Source organism: Lagenorhynchus albirostris, chromosome 7, assembly GCF_949774975.1.
Source record: "Lagenorhynchus albirostris chromosome 7, mLagAlb1.1, whole genome shotgun sequence".
Lineage (NCBI taxonomy): Eukaryota > Metazoa > Chordata > Mammalia > Artiodactyla > Delphinidae > Lagenorhynchus > Lagenorhynchus albirostris.
This window is the reverse complement of record NC_083101.1, coordinates 1,059,734-1,079,508: the sequence shown is the minus strand read 5'-3', so window position 1 is coordinate 1,079,508 and position 19,775 is coordinate 1,059,734. Positions and strand designations below refer to the sequence as shown.

At 66.8% G+C, this 19,775-nt stretch overlaps 2 protein-coding genes across 3 annotated transcripts; both read right to left on the bottom strand.

Moving 5' to 3' along the window:
* Nucleotides 1-5,069: 5,069 nt before the first annotated feature.
* On the bottom strand, nt 5,070-11,317 carry NPDC1 (neural proliferation, differentiation and control 1). Of its 2 annotated transcripts, none has more exons than XM_060153886.1 (9): nt 10,977-11,317; nt 7,776-7,922; nt 6,481-6,615; nt 6,221-6,391; nt 6,084-6,150; nt 5,910-5,994; nt 5,738-5,817; nt 5,509-5,605; nt 5,070-5,440 (listed from the first exon to the last, which is right to left on the bottom strand). In XM_060153886.1, exons 1-9 carry the CDS (start codon nt 11,086-11,088, stop codon nt 5,372-5,374), a joined length of 963 nt encoding a protein of 320 aa, XP_060009869.1. In that variant the 5' UTR covers nt 11,089-11,317; the 3' UTR covers nt 5,070-5,371. The 2 variants fall into 2 exon arrangements, with proteins under 2 accessions (XP_060009869.1, XP_060009868.1); XM_060153885.1 differs by having other exon boundaries at nt 5,738-5,820; nt 10,977-11,316.
* Nucleotides 11,318-13,060: 1,743 nt separating this feature from the next.
* Nucleotides 13,061-18,812, bottom strand: ENTPD2 (ectonucleoside triphosphate diphosphohydrolase 2). The gene is given in 11 exon segments (XM_060153913.1): nt 13,061-13,750; nt 13,851-13,985; nt 14,926-15,045; nt 15,135-15,389; nt 15,846-15,909; nt 15,911-16,053; nt 16,107-16,266; nt 16,433-16,583; nt 17,146-17,263; nt 18,686-18,757; nt 18,759-18,812. Coding segments are annotated over 11 exon segments (1,476 nt in total). The 3' UTR covers nt 13,061-13,546.
* Between the last annotated feature and the right edge of the window lie 963 nt (nt 18,813-19,775).

Genomic DNA, 19,775 nt, shown 5'->3' with positions numbered 1-19,775 from the left:
CGAAATCACGGCTGCACCCCTGCACCCAGCCCCACCTGGAAACGCCGTCCTTTCATCTGCTCAGGAGGAGGGCAACCAGGGTACCTTCCCGCCCCCGCCCCGAGGTGACCTATGGCATCGCTGCCATCCTCACCCCGCCTCCCCCTCTAGCCCTCTGGCTGCTGAGGGGAGGCGGCTACAGGAAGGGCGCCCAGCCAGGGTCCAGGACCGTGTCCCCCACCCGGCTGGCCTCTGGAAAGGCCTGGAGGTGACGCACGGGGCAGGCACGGGAGGCAGGAGGAGGAGAGGGTCCGTGGGACCTCAGGGAAAGGGAGGCCATCCTGAGCGGAGGTGGCCCCCGCCCCAGAAGGGTGGCCCAGCCACTGAGCACCCAGCTATTGCCTGCTGCCCAGGCCTGGGGTGCCCGGGGACAGCAGGCACGCTTCCCTCGGAGGCCAGCCGAGCCCCGGCCAGCACCACCTCCCCCAGTGCTGTGTCATCACCCACTTCCCCTGCTCACCGCCCGTTCAGCTCCGCTGTGGGCTCCCAGACCCTCTTGCCGCAGATGTGCTGCACTCAGCTGTTTGCCAGGAGGCTGAGGTCTGTCCTATTCTTTGCTTCTAATTGGGCCACTCCACCCCACCCCACCCCTGCTGCCTCTAGGACACCTTTGTCCCAGAACCCAGGTTCCCAGAGAGGGGTTCCGTCCAGGGGTCCTAGGAGTGTCTGCCCACACAAGGCCCCAGCACGTGCCCATGGTGGGCAGGTGCCGGGCTGGGCCTGGCCCCGGCGTGGGCTGTGGGGCTGCCACACCTTCTTTCCCCTCCCAAGGAACCGTGTCTGTGGAAGCCCCGGCGGCGGGGCCCAGGTTCTGGCCGGGCCGGGAAGAGCTGCAGGAACCTGGGGTGGGAGGCCTGCCCTTGGGGTCTCCAGGTCTCTTCTTCCAGGTCCCACAGCCCAGGGTGGGAGTGGGGGCAGGGAGGGGGCTTTCCAGGCTGGAAAGGGAAGGAGTCGCTCTGTCCCTGACGTGGGCAGGGGGCTGGCACCCGCTCCAGGAAAAGGAAGGCTGAAGTCCAGAGTCCCTCTCCTCCCCCGCCGTCCGGCCAGCCCTGGAGACCCAGGCATGGAGGTCCTGTTCCTTCCCCTTTTGCTCTGGTTCCTCGGAGCTGGACGGCCCTGGCTCTGGCCTGCACCCCGCGCTCAGCCATCAGCTTCCTTCAACCTGGCTGGACGTGGCTAGGCAAGGCCCAGTCCTCATGCTAGTGTCCTAAAGGCCTCAGGCCAGTCCAGTTTTTGGAGGCTGCGGGCTGGGTGTCGTGGAAGGAACAGCAACCAGGAACCAGTGGTCGGATCTGCCGCCCATGCCATCCTGGGCGCCTCCCATCGCCCCGAAGTCCCTGTCCTGATCCACGCGGGCTCCCAGGGCTGCTGGCCTCCCCCAACTCCCGCCCTCCGGTGAGGACTGGCTGGTTCCCTCAGGGCAGGAACCGGGGAGCTGGTGGCAGACCCATGGAGGGGGACAGAGGCAAGTCCAGGAGAAGGGGGGCAATTTGGCCCCTCTGAGGCTCCCCACCCCCTGCATAACCTCTGAGCTGCGGTGAGGCCTTGTGCAACATCGTTCCGGGGGGCGGAGCGGGGCCTGCGGGATCGGTCGGAAACCATCTGGTGGCCCAAGGTGTGGATGCAGCCGCCAGGCCTGGCTCCCGCGGGCCAGCGTCAGGCCCTGACCGGAGCAGACAGCTGCTGCCACCCCTGCCCTTCCAGCACCCGTCATTTAGGGAGAGGACCACAGTGGCACTGGGCCTTTGGTCCCACCCAGGCGTCTCTTCCCTGGCACAGGGGCCCCGGAGGAGACCACCCCCTCTGCCTGTGGCAGGCGCCCCTCGGGCGGTGGGGGAGAGCAGGAAGGAGCTGATCCCGCCACAGCCTGCCAGTGACCTGGCTCCTGGCTGCCAGAGCCTCTGCCCTTCCTGTTTGCACTGCCAGGCTGGCTGGGGCCCTGCCACCGGCCTCACCCACACCCGCAGCCCACTCCCTTCCTGGGTGGACTTGAGGGAACCTCCCCCACCCTTACGTGAGGTCTGCTGCTCCTAGGGGCCCCTGGCATGCCTGCCAGTCACTGGGGCCCCCCCCGTTCGTGAGAACCTGCTGGCTGGGAAATGGGGCTCCAAGGTTGGCCCAGAGACGGGTCAGAACGAGAGGTTCTCAGAGGAAAATGAAAAAGGTGAGAGCGTCTGAGTCAAAGGGAAAGTGGCGCCTCCTCCTGCCAGCTCAGCCCTGGGCCTCGGAGTCACTGGGATGCCGGCGGGCACCCACCTCCAGCTTAGCAGCCCGTGAGCATCTGGGACCCAGGAACACAGGGTCACTCCCGCAGCTGAGCGCAGGGCTGCTCCAGGGCCAGCCTCCTGGCAGGCACCGATCAGACGGCCCCCAGCCTCTCCCCAGGGTCCCTGCTTCCCACTGCCCAGGGCCCAAGGGAAGAGGATCCCCCTTCCGGCGGCCTCCGCAACGAGTTAGGGGCCAGCAGACCGGGTCAGGGAAGGGAGGGCAGGGGCTTGGGGTCCCCCAGGGAGGAGGGCCTCCCTCAGCCCACTCACCGGGCGCAAGGCCCCGAGCAGTTCCACGTCTGCTCCCCATCTGGCTTTTTTGGCCTCCACTGGCCCCAGGCGAGCTCAGACAGAGCCGGCCCCTGCTTGGTCAAATCCTCAACCACCCTTCCTTTCACAGGCCCTGGGGTGCAGGGGGCTGCCCTGGGGCTGGAGCTGCTGCTCCCGTCCCCAGCCCAGGTGCCCTGCCCACGAGCACTTTTCCTGGCCACCGCACCAGGAGCCCTGAGCCCACCTGGGACTCTCACAGGCCCCATCTCTGGCAGCCCTCACCCCACCTCCACCCGGTTCTCACTAGAGGGCATGGGGGGGAGTGGGGCCGGTGATGCATGTGTGCCTCCGCTGCTTAGGAAGCTTCCCTGGCCTCTGTCCTCCCGAGTGCAGGTGCCAGAGGGTGACACTGCCACAGCCCAGCATAGACCCTGGGGCTAAGATGGCGCTTGGCACAGACCGCGGGGTGGGGTGGCCCCCTAGCCAAGAGCCTAGGCAGTGGGAGCCTCCCCAGCTGCAGACCCCAGGAGGAGATGTCCTCCTGCCAGCCTGGGTGGCTGAGATGCTCCGGGGTTCCGAGTCCCCACCCTGCACCCCCCCCCAGGGCCCTGGAGGAGCCCCCAGCAGGTCCTGGAGCTCCCCCTGGACAGGATGTGGCCACGCTCCACAGCCTGGGCAGGAAGGGAAGGAGGGCTGGCGGGGCTGGTGGCCTCCAGGTGGTCCACGGGGAGGCTGCTGCCTGCTGTGACTGCCCTCCGGCACTGCCCTCGTGCTGCTCCCTCAGCTGCACCCCCAACCTGGGGCGCCCTTGGCCACCTGCCAGCCTGGGCGCCCACCTTCCCAAAGGCACTCCCTGAGCCCCTGCCTCACCCTCTTCTCTGGGAGCAAAGGGTGTGCGGGCTCCCTCTGCCGCCTTCAGCCCGCTCCTGCAGGAGCCGGGGGCTGGGAGCATGGCCACCAGGGGGCCTCTGGGCACGTGTCTGGACTTGGCTCTGCTCAGGCCCAGCCCTGGGGCAGACAGCTGGGTAGCCAGGCTCTGGCCCTCTCTCCCTGAGGCGCCCCTCGGGCTGGGGCTGCGTGCTCCCCACTCCTGCTGCCTAGGTGCTGTCGTCTGGAAGGTGACAGTGGTCAGCACGTAGGGTGGCCGCTCTCTGCCCCGGTCAGGCCAGCACGAGGTGGGAAAGGCAAGTACCAGGAGCCCGGGGACTGACCCCAGGGCTCCAGGGGAGCTGCCGGCCCTGGGTCTGCAGGTCCCGCTGGCGAGACGGACTGGCCTGGCCGGATCAGCTGGGTGCCTTGCTCTTGAGTGGGAACTTAATCTCTCTGCCCCCCAGTTTTCCTCCTGGCTATTTCCCCTCACGATACAGATTAGATGACAGTGGACAGCGGTCCTCGTCGCCCTGCATCCCACCCTACCCTCATTCCCAGCTCCCTGTACCCGGCCCATTTCATCTCCCACACCAGTGCCTCAAAGGAAAACTGAGGCTTCCGGCTGAGGGCCAGCCCAAGGCCACGGCCCAGGAGTCAGGGGTGGGCTCTAGCCCCAGAAACATACCGCTTTAGGACAAGCCATTAGCTCTAAGCAGAGCCAACCCCATTTCCCCGGCCCAGCCCCACCTCAGGGACCTGACTGTCCCAAACTGGCTTTGTGCTCCCCATTCACGGCTGCCCCCATCCATCTAGGAGCCAGAGGTCCAGCATTCTCTAGACGCCCCACCCCTAGGAATCACTAAGGGGCTTCTGAACCCAACCCATCCCTCATTCCCAGCCTTGGGGAGGCAGACAGGTCTGATAGCCACACCCTGTGTGCACCAGGCCCCGCTGCCCCTGGACCCCAGAAACCCCGCTGCCAGGCCCAGTCTCGGCACTTCTGACCACGAAGCTCGGCCACCACTCCGGGCCTTCAGCTGGAGGTCCCCTCCCCCTCCACTGGCCTCCTTGCTCCCTGGCGGGGGATTGGGGTGCACCAAGACCCAGCTCCTGACACTCAGGGCCCCTGCCACCTCTGTCCCCTGACCTGGCCCACCCACCTGTGTGCAGCCTGTGTCGCTCCGCCTGGCGTGCCCCCGCACAGGCTGCAGGGGCCCACAGTCAATCCTGCGTGCCGTCCCTCCCCGCCCTCCAGCCCATGTGGACACAGGGCAGGAACGGAGGCCTGGGGTGCCCAGTCCCAGCCCTTTTTATCACACAAGAGGACGGGGTCTTGAGGGAGGGGCACCAACTTCAGACTGGCCTGGCCCTGCGCCGCACTCCTCCCCTCCCCGGCTCTGGGGCACGAGTGTTGGTGGGGGGAGGCCTGGAGGAGAAAGAGGTTAGGGTGGTCCTCTGCCTAGGAAAAATAAAGCCTCCCTTCCCCAGCGGGCGGTGACAGGGTCTTCCCACGAAGGGCACAGAGATCCCGCCTCTCTAGGGGCGTGGAAGGAAGCCTGAGGCCCGCTCCAGGGTCCCTCCCAGTGGCGGGGAGGGGGGAGGTCAGTCGCCGGCACACCCAGCCAAAGTTGTGAAATGTACTTTAATTGGCTTGTCTCCCGGACTCCCAATCCATGCCTTGTCTCTCGGGTTGTCTTCCTCCCCTCGACTGGGGGTGTCCAGATGTGAGGGGGCAGGTGCAAGGAGCAGAGAAGGTCCCTGGCAGCAGGGGGAGTCTCCCCGGCAAGGGCTTCCCAGCCGCCCCGGGGCCCCAGCCGCAAGCACACGCGTGTCAGGACACAGTCTCTTTAATGGCAAAGGCTGGGGCCTGCCCCTCCCCACCCGTGGGCCGCGCATCCACGAGAGGGTGGGCATCAGCCTTCGGGTCACTGCAGCGGGGGCGCGGACAGCGAGGCGTGGTCGAACAGTGGGTTCCGCACCTCCATCTCTCCAGTCTGCGAACGCTGGCGTTAGGTGGGTCCAGGGCTGGGGAGGGACACCCACCGCCCACCCCCGCACTCACCGGGGCCAGGCCGGGGCACTCGTACACCGTGAAGTCGCCGTCTTCGTTCTCCTCGTCGGAGGAGGCGGAGTCCAACTCCTTGGGGGGCTCCTTATGCCTGGGTGGGGGCAGGATCGTCGGGTCCTCCCTCACCCTCCAGGTGCCAGTGGCCCGGGATAGGGGCGGGAGCAGCGGGCCGGGGTAGGGGTGGCTGGGCCAGGGGTGGGGCGGGGCGGGTGGGGCTTCTCACCGCTCCAGGCACCGCATCTGCTGCCTCTGGTGCTGGTAGTGGTACATCTCCGCGCTGTGCGCCAGCCGCTGGTCCCCGGGCTGCTGCGGGAGTGGGGAGACAGGGTCAGGCCGAGGCAGAGCGGCGGAGCGGGACGGGGCGGGGCGGGGCGGGGCCGGGCGCGGCCACACACCGAGATCCTGGGCGTGGCTGGGGAGCTGGGCGCCTGCGGGGCCGCATAGTCGGCCTTTTGGGTCAGGCGAACGTCTCGCTGCAGCCTGCGGGGAGTGGAGACACCACACCTGAGACCCGCGGGGTCACCGCCCAGCCGCCCGGCCGCCCGCCCCCAGCCCGGCCCCATGCTCACCGACACCAGCAGAGAACGGCCACGGCAAGGGCGGCCGCGCCGGCCACGGAGCACGCCACGATCAGCACTGCAGGGAGGGGGCGCAGTGAGGGCAGCCTTTCGGGCAGGACCCTGCCTCCCCGCCCGGCCAGACTTACGGAGGGCAAGGCCGTCACCGCGCCCGCCCCGCGGCTCCAGCGGGGACATGTGCACAGGCCCAGATGACACAGTGGAGCGCAGGGAGGAGGTGCGGGGCGTGGGCGCTCCCCGCGTGGAGGGGAGGCCCAGGTTGGGGCCCCGGCCACGCTCTGAGAGCCCCAGGGTGGATGCTGCAGAGGGAGAGCAAGTTAAACGGCAAGACCAGGCCGGGGTCAAGGGCGGTGGGGAGTTGGGACAGGGGAAGGGGGCGGGGTCTCACCAGCCTCCAGGAGCCGCAGTCGCCCCTCAGGCTGGGGTGGGGCCGTGAGCCTGGAGTGCCCCGCCTCCTGCCGGGCTAGCTCCTGGGCCAGGAAGTCGATCTCCTCTTCCAGTCTGGGCTGGGGCAAGCCCTCCCCTGGGGAGGGTGAAGGGCTATCAGGTGGAGAGGCCCCCAGCCCCTCCCTGGCAACACCAGCTACCCGGCGCCCTCCGAGAGGGAGAGAGGGAGAGGCCCATCTGGGAGCCAGCCCCAGGCCGAGGCCTCCTTCTCCCTGCAGGCTCCTCCCAGGCACCTGTGGCCAGAGGACCAGGTACCAGCCTACCTGCTCCTGGCCATCCCGGTTGCCATGGTGACAACTGAGGGAGCTCTGTGTGAGCACCAGCGTTCCCAGGAAAGCGGGCAGGGGGTGCAGGTGCTATGGGAACGTGCAGAGGCCAGGAGAAGGGCAGGGGTGCTGCCCCACACCCCACGCATTACCCACAAAGTGGTGGGAGGAGCACGGGGACAATGCGTCACCTGGCCCACTGCCTCCGCTGCCAAGACGAGCAGGACCCCCCAAGGAATGCGGAGAAGCCCCATTCTGCACCCCCGCCCCCACCAGGCCATCAGGAGGAAGGGAGGGCCGCAGCTGGGGCGGGGCCGTGGCTGGGTCCCCCTCGGCCCTGCCGTGGGCACCACAGTCCGGACAGGGGCTCCGAGTAGACGCCCCCGCTCAGCACCCAGAGCGCGGAGCATGCGCCTTCTGCAGCAGGCCCCCGCCCCGCTCGCTGCCGGGAACATGCCCCTCCAGGAAGCCCCTCCCAGCCCACCCAACTCTTCAGCCCCCAGAGCGCCCTCTGCGATGCCCCATCACACCTGGAGTCACGCTGGCAGCATCCCGACAGACTCTGGGCTCAGGCCGGCGGGCAGGGCGCCGCCAGCACAGTCAATCAGACAGGACAGGTGAGCGATGGAGGGAGGGGTCGCTGGGCAGGGAGCAGGGGCGGCCCAGCGGGCGGAGAAGTGGGTGCCTGAGGGGTTTGGGACCAGCCCTGCGGAAACCCAAGCCTGGGGAACTCTGACCCCGCCTCTCCCAGAATCACCCAGCACTTCACACTGGATACCTCTTGCCCTGGGAGGGGCTAACTGCCCCAGGCCTCAGCCCGCCCCCCAGCTCTGGGCTGGTACCATCTGGAAAGGATCGCCAGGCCACTTGGAGGGCGACTTGAGAGTCCCTGGCACCCCACAAAGCGCAGGAGACCTGAGAGCTAAGGCTGGGGTCAAATGTACCAGGTGGGGGAGGGAGGAAGCCATACCCTGGGGCTGGCGCATCCTGGGCACACAGAGCCCCTGCTGGTCCTCCTGGAAGGACTGAAGGCAGGGCCCACAGACACGTGCACCCGGGGGGCACCGCGCCCGCCTCTTCAGGGCACAGTCCAGGCTCCCAGGACAGACGGCTGCATCTGAGAAGAAAGCGGAGGCAGAACAGGGTCACGGCCAGCCTGACTCAGCCCCTGCACAGTAAGTAGGACTGTCCTGGCCACCCCAACCCCTCCCTACAGAGCCGGCCAAGCCTGGCTCCGGCCATTGTTCTGGGCAGGCCCTTCCTCCCCTGCACCGGGAATCAGAACCAGGAAGACAAACAGTCCTAACACTTATCGGAACTCTCTCGCCTCACTCCCTCCCCAGAGTCCACTCCCCTGACCTGAGCCAGCTCTCCGCACAGGAACTGTCCCCTACCATCCAGAGAACGTTAGGGCCTTGCAGCGCTCCAAGTCCCATCTCCAGTCTCAACCTGTCCTAGAGCGAGTCTCTCACCCCTGCCCAACCTGGGAGCCCCAGAGGGCGGGGCCCAGGTCGCTCCCTCCCACCACCTCGGGGCTGTCTCCTATTTCAGGGCTGCCTCCCCACCCCACCCCCACCCCACCCCACCGCAAACCTCATCATGACATCCTACAGCCCTAGAGGGCCAAGCTGGGAGACAGCACAGGTCGAATCACTGCCCCCACATCTAACCACTGGCTTGTCCCCAGGGCACAGCCGAGCCGCTGGGGCTGGGGATACATGCGACGGAGTCTGCCAGTCTCACTTGCTTCGGAAACACAAGCCAGGCCGGGGTCACTCCTGCAGCCACCACTGCCAGGGACTGGGGAAGGCCTGGGACTACAGGCCAGGCCATTTCTAATTTGGGGCCCAGACCTCAGTGTCCTGTACACGTGGCCAAGGCTCCCATTCTGATGCTGGGGGGTGGAGGGCGGTGGCCCTCTCTGCCTCAGTTTCCTCTCTGGATGCAGAAGGTGAGTTGCCTCAAAGCTGGGGAATGTCTCGGGCTTCTCTGGTGGCGCAGTGGTTGAGAGTCCGCCTGCCGATGCAGGGGACGCAGGTTCGTGCCCCGGTCCGGGAGGATCCCACATGCCGCGGAGCGGCTGGGCCCGTGAGCCATGGCTGCTGAGCCTGCGCATACGGAGCCTGTGCTCCGCAACGGGAGAGGCCACAACAGTGAGAGGCCCGCGTACCGCAAAAAAAAAAAAAAAAAAAGGTGGGGAATGTCTCAAGATCTGGGACACTAGCCCCATTCACGGGACAGCAGTGCCAGTGGAGCCGGGGGAGACCCAGCAGAACTGTCAGTGGTGTCTGGGGAGGTGCGGGTGGGCACATCTCGGAGAACCAGGACAGTCCCTGCTGCAGAAGGGTGACATGGGGCATCCGGGAATGCCCGCTCTGTCCTTCTCCAGACTTGGGCTGGCCTGGCTTGGTTTCCTTGGTAACCTGACACCCACAGCCTCTTGGCTGTAGGCCTCCCTTCAAGGAAGTTCCAGCAGCTCCTACAGCAGGTGGGCAAGTGGGCTGAGGTTGCCATCCCAGGGATCCCCCCTCCAGCACAACCTGGGTCGGCAGGCGCCCGTATCAGTGAGCTGGGCCCAGGGCCTGGGCTAGTTAAACATCAAGCCTGCGCCACCTGGTCCGTCTGGACCCCACCCGCCAGCTGGGCACCTGGGGAGCCAGGCAGCCCCGGCCCCTAGTGCGGAGAACCCAGAGTGCACCAGAGCAAGGGTAGAGGCCCGAGCCCCAGAGCTGGCTCTGGGTTCCGGGTTCCGGGGCCTCCCTCCACTCCCAGCCCCCCACCCTGGGACCATGTGGCTGCTGCCCATTCAGCCCTGGGAAGGCCCCTGCTCCAGACTCAGGGTGAGGGACGAGGTCCCAGGAACAGCAGCAGCTGGAGAGTGCCTGGCACCCTGCCCCGCACCTGGGTGCAGAGCTGATGAGCAGCTGGGCGGCACCGGCCCAGCCCAGAGGCTCAGTACTGGGACTATAAGCCGTTTCCCCAGGAGGCCCCACCCTGTACGCCCTGGAGCCAGGCCGGCAGCAGGCAGCCTCCACCATCCCTGGCCAGCCATGATCTGGCCCTCAGGCCTCCTTGGGAGCCTACCCTGGTGGTGCCAGGCCTCTGTCCAGGGGTGCTGTGGCCAGGAGGAAGCCTGCCCTGCTCTGGCCTCTTGAGGCCACACATGCAGACCACACGCACTGCCCAGGTTAGCATCCCAGCGGCATCATACAGTGGTCACTTCTCTGTGCCTCAGTTTCCTCATCTGTAAAATGGGCTGAGAACAACACTTCTCCTATGGGGCTGCCAGGAAAAATGAGTGAAGTCATGGGTACGAAGTCTCCCAATTCTGCCACCTGGCAGAGTGCATTTTGGGTTCTGCGTTCCTGCAGACCTTTGGAACCCCAGTGCCCACCTGGGGAGCCAGGAGCATCTCCCAGGACCCTGGGCTCATCCCTTTCTGCCTCAGTCTACCTTGGGGGGTGCCCTCCAACCCCAAGCACAGAAGACAGAATGGAGGGGCCCTGCAGAGCAGAGGGTGAGTGTGGACGCAGAGACTGTAAGCTCCTCCTGTCCCCACTGAGGCCAGAGCAAAACCCTAAGCCTGGGACAAGCTGTCAGATGCCCAGGGAAACTTCAGACCCACCATGGCAGCAAAGCAAGGCGCATGTCCACCACCCGAGGCACAGGGACCGACCAGCACCGCGACTCCGACTCCAGGACGGACACCGGCAGTAAGGACGGCAGGCACCCAGGGCCGGGCCCGCACCCGCGATGCCCGAGACGCGCACACACAGAAACGCCCACGGGGCAGACTCCAGGCCGCGGGGCCACGCAGAGAGAGCCCTCCTGAGACACCGACCCACCAGGCTCACGGACCCAGACAAAGACATGAAGCGAATCAACATCAGAAGCCGGCAGAAGCCCCATCCAGAGGAGCCCCTCGGCAGCCCGGTGCCGCGCCCTCCCCGCCGGGCCTGTTTTCCCGACCCGCGAGAGGCGGGGCCGGCGCGGTGGCTCGCAGGCTGGGCCTGCGGGGCCCGCGGGGCCCGCGGGGCCTGCGAGGCCTGCGGGCCCTGGCGAGGGCGGCGGCGGGGAGGATGACGGCGGCGCCGCGCTGCCGGACCCCCGCCCGGCGATCCCCGTCCCCGGGGCGCCCCGCGCGCGGCCTGCGCCCAGTGCACTCGCTCACCCGGGCGGCGGGCGGCCGCACCGCGCAAGGCCGCGCCGAGGACGAGGCCAGACAGCAGCAGCCGCAGCAGCCGCAGGTGCCGCGGGGAGGGCGGAGGGACAGGCGTCGCCATCCTTCAGCGCCGCCGCCGGGGCAGCATGGCACCGCGCGGCCGGGGGCTGGGCACGGGCTCCGGGCGCCGCGTCGGGGGAGGCGGCGGAGGCGGAGGAGGAGGGGGCGGAGGAGGAAGAGGAGGCAGAGGCCGAGGAGGCGGAGGATGAGGAAAAGAGGCGGCGGCGGCGCTGACGCTGCGGCAAAGGATCCGGGACGGAGGCTAGGCAGCGAGAGGCGCGCGTGCCGGGAGTGCGCCTGCGCGCTCCACCTGCGGGGGCGGGACGACGCTGTGAGGCTGCGCCCCCTCTCCCTCCCTCCAGTTCTGCTCCCCCTTCCACCCACCCATCCAGCCAGTCCTCCGGGTGCCTCAACCACTGCCGCCTGTGCTGCCGGGGATGTTCTCTAGGCTAGGGACTGGTTGGGGATGGGTTTCCCCGGGATGCGCTTCCCCCGGGCCCCGTCCCTCTCGGGCTGCTAACTCCCACCCCACCCCCACCCTCCGGGAGCGGAGGACCTGCCTGGACCTGGAAGGACACCAGGCGCACACAGCTGGACAGGTGCACAGAGGTGCCCAGGTGTGCGCAAAGACCCAGGCATTCAGACACACTGTGAAGGCAAACACACGCGCACAGAACGAGGTCGGTGCCGGCGGCCACGGTGGTTGCAGTGGGACGGCCGCTCTCAGTGAGGCCACCAGGGGGCAAGAGTGACCTGGAGCTACTGATGACAGCCAGCTGAGAGCTGTCCACGGTGCCCAGGTGACAGCCTTTTAGCTCCGGGGTGCCCCACGACAGCAAGCACTGTGATGCCCCCTCTTACCCCCACCGGCTGCCTCCTGAGAGCACCTGCACCCCATCCCACCTGGAAACCTCCCAGGCTCACGTTACTGAGAGAACAAGTGCGGGGGGGGGGGGCCCAGCACGGTGCTTCCTTTCAGCCCTTTGTGTTTCAAAACTTCGAAGATGGGGCTGGCTGCCCTCAGGTTTGTGAAATGGCTCAGAAACCAGCAGAAGTGTACGTGGTGCGTGCGTTGGGCAGGGGGGTGATGAGCGAACAAGGACTGCCATCCTCCCACACAAGGCATGACCAGACAGAAATAGTGTCTGAGCTCACTTCCCAGAAAGGGGGAGGCGGCGGGGAGATGCCGCCAAGACCACGCGTTCCCACGCTGGAGAAAACAGTGCTTAGGGAAGGAGGGTTGCAGGAGCGGCAGGTGGGGGCGGCTGATGTCTCTTGAGGACGCGGAAAACAGCACCCAGGCAGCAGGGACGCGACGTCTGGTGTGATTGCACGGCTTGGCGCCAGATCCAGGCTCCTGGCAAGGGTCATCCTTCTGAGCAATGGGCCCTTCGTCCGTCTTGGCCCCGATCTCCACATCCCCCGACACCACCTCCTGTTGAGGGTTTGCCCCTCACCCCCCCCCCAGGTCTTGAGCATTGCCTGCACCCTAGGCAGCTGCCTTGCCCACTCACTCTCCGGCCTGCCATTCGCACCTGCACCCAGGCCAGCTCGAGGCCGGGGCCCAGACTCCAGTCTGGCCTAGGTCACTGCTGCAGATCTGCCATTGCTGCAGGGGCGAAGACTCAAGGGACTCAGGGACTCTTTTAGGCCAACCAACTGGCAGCTACTCCAGGCCACAACCATGGAGCAAGAGACCAGGGTCAGTCAACACCACCCCAGGTCTGGGCCCAGAGAGGAAGGAAGTAGAAACAACCGGGGTCCTCCCTCGGGTCCAGGAGGGGGCCTGTGCACCCAACACAACTGCGGGGAGGGCTTCCCTGGTGGCTCAGTGGTTAAGAATCCGCCTGCCAATGCAGGGGACACGGGTTTGAGCCCTGGTCCGGGAAGATCCCACATGCCGCGGAGCAACTAAGCCCGCGTGCCACAACTACCGAAGCCCGCGCACCTAGAGCCCGCGCACCGCAACGAAGAGTAGCCCCCGCTCGCCGCTACTAGAGAGAGCCCGTGCGCAGCACCGAAGACCCAACGCGGCCAAAAAAAATTTTTTTTAACTGTAGCGAGGGAGGGCCGGCAACAGCAGAGACGCCCCACCCCACGGACATTCTCTCCACTGCTCTATGAAAAACTTTTTACTACAAAATTTTTACAAGTAGGCGCTGGGCTGGCTCCCAGCTTGTGGGCTCTGACCCTCCCCCTAAAACCCAAGACTGGGGGTGGGAGGGGACTCTCAGGACTCCATTCCCTGCGGACCCAACCCCGCATTCACAGGCTGAGGGCTGCGGGGTGTCTGAATCCCCACCCACAGTAAGAGGAGGAGGCACACTAGGCCCAGCGACGAAGCCAAGGCAGGAGTGGGCAGGAGGGCGCTGGAGCCGGTTGCCTTCGCCGATCCGGCCAAATGTGGGCGTGGTCGCCAGAGCCTTGCTCCCGGGCTTCATTAGGGACAGAGATGTTGAGAGTGGGGTGGGGTGAGGCACGGGGGACTTGGGGCTGGGGCAGCTGCCCCCAACCCGCCCCTAGATGGCGCTCGGCGACTTGGCAGAGCACGCCCGGTCCAGCAGAAGGACGAACGCAGCCAGGGTCATGGCGGCGAATAGCAGAAGGAGGACGACCCGAGAGCTGAAGTCTGTGCCCTTGCGCAGCCCGGGCGGGTCGGCGGGGATCAGGTTGGTCAGGTTCAGCATGTAGCCGAGCGCCCAGCCGACAGCGGTGTCCCCGGCCTACGGTCGGGAGGCGCGGCCTCAGCCTAGGCGCAGCCCGGGAGGCCCCGCCCCCCGCGCTCGGCCCCGCCCCCCTGCGCGCGGGCCCACCGGCTCCCACTTTCTTCTGGAAGGTCACGCCTCCAAAGGTGCGCTCGTCGAAGCCGTAGCCGCGGCACAGCAGCGGCTGCACGAATGTGGCCCCAGCGCAGTAGTCGGGCAGGCGGGCCCGCTCCCCCGGCGCCTGAGCCTGCAGCTGGAATGCAGGGGGGAGACTGTAGGGCCAGGGGCCACCGGGAGATCTCTGCCGCACCAGACACAGAAAGGCAATGCAGGGCTGGAGACGCCCCCGCAGGTCCCAGAAAGAACGAGGCTGAGGGGGCCTCCCCCAGGCAGAGCTCTTTCCTCAGGGCAGAACAGCGTGACTTCCAGATGGCAGCAAGAACCTGCGCCTGGGAGGGGGACCTCCAGGGGACAGCAGGGGTGGCCACGCAGCGGGCAGAGGGCTGCAGCAAACTTGGCGATGGTCGGGGTAACAGGAGAAGCTCTAGGCTTGACCCCAGGCCCCTGGGCTTGCCTCCCGATCCCCACTTTTCCAGCAGCCCCAAGTCTGTCTGAGACTAGCCACAAAGAGGACAGGATGGGGCCTCCGTCACCACCGAGCCCCACTCCAGAGACACTCCAGTGCCTCTCCCGGAGTCACCTCTTCCTCTGCATGTCCGAACCCCTCCGTCCTTCACCTGAGCCAGTGTCCAGTCCATGGTGGCAGCCAGAAACCTGGGGGTTTCTCACTCCCCCACCCCCAGTTCTATCTGCTAAGTCTCCCCTGAGTCCTCTGCTTCTCCCCTGCTTGGCTGTTCTCCCCCACACTCTCCCAGCTACACGCCTCCCCACCCTGTCCACTCCATGCTCCCTGCTGCCCCAGGGCCTTTGCACTGGCTGTTCCCTCTACCCTCCTGATCTTGGTTCTAGGGTCAGGCCTCAGGGAGGCTTCTGCAATCTCATCTGGCTCCCGGCCTCCTTGCCGTAGCCTGGCCACTTTTCAAGTCTGATTAACAGTGTATCCCCCACTGCAGTGGGCATTCTGAGAGGCCTAAGACTCCCTCTACTCGTAGAGCAAACGAATGATCAGGACGCGTGACACTGGCTGGTGGAGCCCCCTGAGCAGCCCTGGAGGAGGGGGGTGCAGGCCTCACCTCACTCCACGTCTGGTTGCAGATGGTGACCACGGCCGCCTCTAGTTGCTGCAGGGTTGCCACGGGCAGCCCCATCCCAGTTCTCAGGAAGTCCACCGTGTGGAAGAAAGCAGAGAAGGCCTGTGAGGGGGGTACAGTCACACCGTGACCAGACCCCAAGCACTTCGGGGCACGCCCCCGGCCCCCCACCCCCAGTCCTCTGGACTCACAATGAACTTTCCAGCCAGAGGGGGCTGGAAGATGCCGTTGAAGGAGCGTCTAGAGAAGCGGCAGGAGGAGAAGTTAAAGAGCTCAGAGATGAGGCCACGGCACAGGGCAGGGTCGCTGCTTCCCCACAGGCTGACCTTGGCGCTCCTGTTGAAGGTCTGGGGCCGCTGGGCTGCAGTGCATGGCGACTCATACACATCCTGGAGCAGCACATGAGTGGAGTAGCCCTTCCGCCAGCAGAGCTGGAAGCCGTGGGTCTGGGCAGATGACAAGGGTGTGTGTGGCAACACCGCCACTCCAAGCACTGCCCACCATCCCCGCCCTAAGACCCTAGGAGGGCCTCCCCAGAGGACCAGCTGATAAATCTCCCACAAGTTCCACTTTGGCAACATCACTTCTGAGCTCAGGAGCAATCCATGGCTCCCCCTTCTTGCTGGACAAAAAGCAACCCCCTTAGGCAGGCAGTCCAGGTCCTCTGAGATGTGGCCCTGGCCCTCCTTCCTCCCCAGCCAGCCACTCACCAGGCTCACCTCCAGCCCCTGGGCCTTTACCCATGCTGGATCCCTGCCCACCTGTCCTTACAGCTGATGAAAGCCCGACTTTGGTTCCTGGAGAAGCCGCCCTCAGTACGGCTGCTGTTCGGGCTCTGCTCTGGGCCCTCGGCCCCCACTCCCCCTGGCTCCCTACCTCCAGAAGGACTCAGTGGAGGGTACCTGGAGTGCACTGGCCAGCAGCCTCCAGAGGACCTGGTCACGGCCATAGCAGAGGAAGCTGTGGGCCGTAGAGCCGCAGCTGGACCTCATTGGCCGGATCCTCAGCTGCGCTGGCCGTCTCGAAGGTGATCTGTGTGGAGGCGCCCCCCAGGTCCATGGCCCCCAGCGTCCCCTTCCTTGGCCGGAACCACTGGCCCACCCAGCCATACTGTGGGAAGTGGAGGTTGAGGTCAGCCAGTGGGTGGGGGCCACCGGGCCCACCTTGATGAAGTTCTCCAGCAGGTAGTTGGCGGCCACCCAGCCAAACACCCCCTCATCCTGGGCTGAGAGGATGCGGGCATCACGGAAGTCAAAGGGATACTGGGTCAGCGTCTGCGTCGCGGCTGCGAGCACGTTGGCCGCAGCCTCTGGATTGGTTAGGCTGTGACACAGGGAGGATTCTGAGGGACATCTTCCCCAGATGGCCGTGATCCTGCTGCTGGGGTGCACAGCCAGCCGAGGGCTGCTGCGGGGGACATGCAGGGCCCGCCCTGTGCTGAGGCCGTCGTGGTCCCCGGGGCCAGGAGGTCAGGGGATAGCACACTCACTTGAGCAGGCGCATGCCCGCTGTGGCTCCCAGGTAGAGGTGCGTGCCCGCGTGTCTCTCCTTGGGCACATCCTGAAGCGCCTGGTTCAGGCATTCCACAAGACTCTGCCCAGCCCCAGAAGGGTTGTCAGCGTAGCTAGAGATGCCCCCACCTAGAGGGAGGCAGCAAGATGGGCCTAAGCCTGGTGGGCAGCCTCTAGGTGGACCATAGGCCAGCAGGGTGGGGGCGGTGGGGGAGGGGCTTTGCTCCTAAACCAGGCGGCAGTTGAGACCAGTTCAGAGACAAAAGGGCCCGCCCGTGTGCCACCCACAGTCTCTGAGCTGCCACCTGCCCAGTGGATGTGCACACAGGTGGCAGGACAAAGCACTGGCTATTGTCAACCCAGCCTAGCCTGCCCAGGGGCCTGCCTGGGTGTGCCCACTGGCTCCTCGGAACCCCTCCTGCCCCACCTGGGATGTAGAGGCCAGTCTTGGGCCAGGGAGGACCCAAACCTTCCAACTGTTTCCTGGGGCTTCTCTTCTAGGAAAAGAAGGGACGCAGACTGTCTCTGGGGGAGCTCCTGCAGCTCCTGCCTGGATTGGGCCCCACCTGGCATCAAGCAGCGGGTTCTGATGGCTGGTGTCTGCAAAGGCTAAGGCCGGAGAGGGCTCCTGAGACCCTACAGTGAGTGGGTGTCCAGGCCAGGGGGCGCCTAGTGCACAGGGGACCCTTACCACACACATCACAGGAGCTGTGCTGGCCCACGATGCCTGTGTCGTTCTCTTTGTCCGCTGGCCACTTGTAGATGAACATGGATGTGTGGGAAGAGCCGGCGTCCAGAACGATGCCATACTGGGGGTGGGGGGAAGGTCAGCCTCGGGGGGCGCGGGGGCCTGAAGCCATGCCCTTTGACTCTCTCAGCTGTCCAGCCCACCCCACCCCACCCTGTGTCGAGGGTGGAAGCTTCAGAATGAAGCTCTGAGGCTCAGAGAAGGCCAGGGACAGTCACTGTGCCACAGCTTGCCTGGGGGGAGAGTGGGAGTGGAGGCGGATGGCCCTCTGACTGCGGGAGCCTTCCTGGCAAGGGCAAATGAGGGGCAGGATCAGAGTCAGGGGTCCCGGGACCACACTTGGAATTTGCCCGGGGGGGCATGAGGTCCCCAGGCTGCAGGAGAAAAGCTAGAGCTTCAGGAAGCGCCCCTTCGGGCCTGCTCTTCCTTCCTCCCCTCTGTCCTTATCTCTCTGACCTCAGCCCAACCTGAGGATGTGGAAGCGAGGGGGAAAGCTGGACTGAGGCTGCGCGTGGGTCTGCGATAAGCAGACACCCCCTCCCTGGGCCTCAAAGGCAGGGCCAGAGAGAGCTGCCCCGGTGCCACACGGGCCTTCCAGGCAGGTCGGGCGGGTGACAGTCAGCATCCAGGTTGCAAGAGCCACTTTCCAGCACCTGCCCCCAGGGGCCTGGATTCCAATAGGAGGAGGCGGTCTGGACAGCATGCCCTCCTGAGCCGGGAAGGGGGCCCCTCTGGTCCTCTCCCTGACACAGGGAACTCCAGCAGCAGCAGGCCAAGTGGCCCGCCCCACCGCACCCCTACCGGGTGGTCGCCCTCGGCTACAGGGCACCCACCCCAGCGATCTCCATCCTGGGCTCCTGGGCCTTAGAGCACCCACCATCCACCCACGCATCAGGCCGGCCCACAAGCCCAATAGAGGGTTAGGGAGGGCGGGCTCCTGGAGGCTGAGTCTGGCGGGGATGCGTGGGGGGATCAGGCCTAGCCCGCTCCGACCCCTTCAGGACCAGCCAGGGCTGCCCCCGCACTGTGGGAGCCACCGGAGAGGCTGGGGAGGAGTCCCTGGGCCCCAGCGCCTGTCGCACCCCATCTGGGCCAAACCCCGAGGCGATGCCTCCCTGGAGGCCGAACGTGCTGGGGGCGCGGGCCGGGCCGCGGTCAGGGAGCCGCGGGGGTGTGGAGAGACGCCCCTCGGCCGCGCCGCGAAAGGCTCCGCGGCGGGCGCGGCGAGCGGAGAGCTCCCGGGACTTCGGCCTCCCGCACCGCGTCCCCCGGAAGCGCCGCTGCCGCGCCCTGGACCGGGACCCGGAGCGCTGGTGAGGGGCCTGGGACCTCATCCCGCCGGGCCGGGAGCGGAGCGCGCGGGGTCCCGGCTGCCACGCGGGCGCAGCCTGGCCCTGCTCGGTCCGAGCCTCTCCGCCCGGCGCCCCGGCCCAGCCAGCAGCTCCCGGACTGCGCCGGGTTGCCAGGGCGCTCCAGCGTGCACCTTGAGGGCGGGCGGCTCCCGAATGTCGCGGGTGGGGACACACAGCAGCAGGAGGCCGGCGAGGGCCGGCGAGGCCCGCCGCGGCCAGCAGCAGCGGCGGCAGCAGCGACAGCGCCTTCCCGGCCATGGGGGCGCGGGGCGGACCAGGCGTTGACGGCGCGGCGTCGGGGAGCCGGAGGCCGAGGTCCCGGGACCGCGGGGTAGGCGCCTGGGGCGGGGCGCGGACCGGTCCACGGCTGCCACGCCCACTGGTGGGCCGCCCCGCCCACCTCCCGCTTGGCTCCGGAGCACAGGTGAGAGACGCGGCGGCTGAGTCACCCGCGCTGCCCCTCTCGGCGCCCTGGTCTCAGCCCCGGCGCCCTGAGTCTATGTCCCACCTTCTTCCTGTCCGCTCAGCCCCAAAGATTCACCCCTTCTGACCTGTCCTGCTGACCTGTAAGCGCCTGCCGACCACGCTCTGCCTCTGGGCACTCCGCTCCAGCAGGACCTAGAGAGCCCCCAGCCCCTCGGGCCTTAGGGCACGGCGGCAGAAGGCCTGGCCTGTGGGTGGGCTGGGCTGCCGCCCAGGCAGGCTTGTTCCAAGGGTCTTGCCGCTTCAGAGCCGGCTTTCCCCCGGCCTGGTCGTGAAGGAAGGAGGCAACGCCAGCTACAGGAACCACGTGGGCTCCTGGCTGGGCCCCTGCCATGCCCTCCCTGCAAGAAAGGGCTGGCCAGCCTGCGATGCTGACCCAGTCCTGGGCTGCATGGCAGGGCATCGCCCTGGTCACCCCCCAGGACACTGAGCTGGCCCAGGCTGAGCCTGCTCTGGAGGTGCTGAGACCTCAAAGCTGAGTGCCAAGCAGGGTGAAGCCAGACCTACTTCACACAGTTCCAAGGGGACAGATGAGGGCACAGGCAGAGAGAGGAACAGGATGGCCACAGCCGCACCATGCCCAGAAACAAGAGAACCCACGCTCAGGCTGGCCCACCCCCCATCCCGGTGGCCCCCTTTTCCTGGGGGACCCAGAAGCCTGGGCTGGGGAGGCCAGAGGCTTCCCAAGGAGGGAGGAGGAGCCTCTGCGGATGAGGGAGAGGGTCCCCCAGGCCGGGC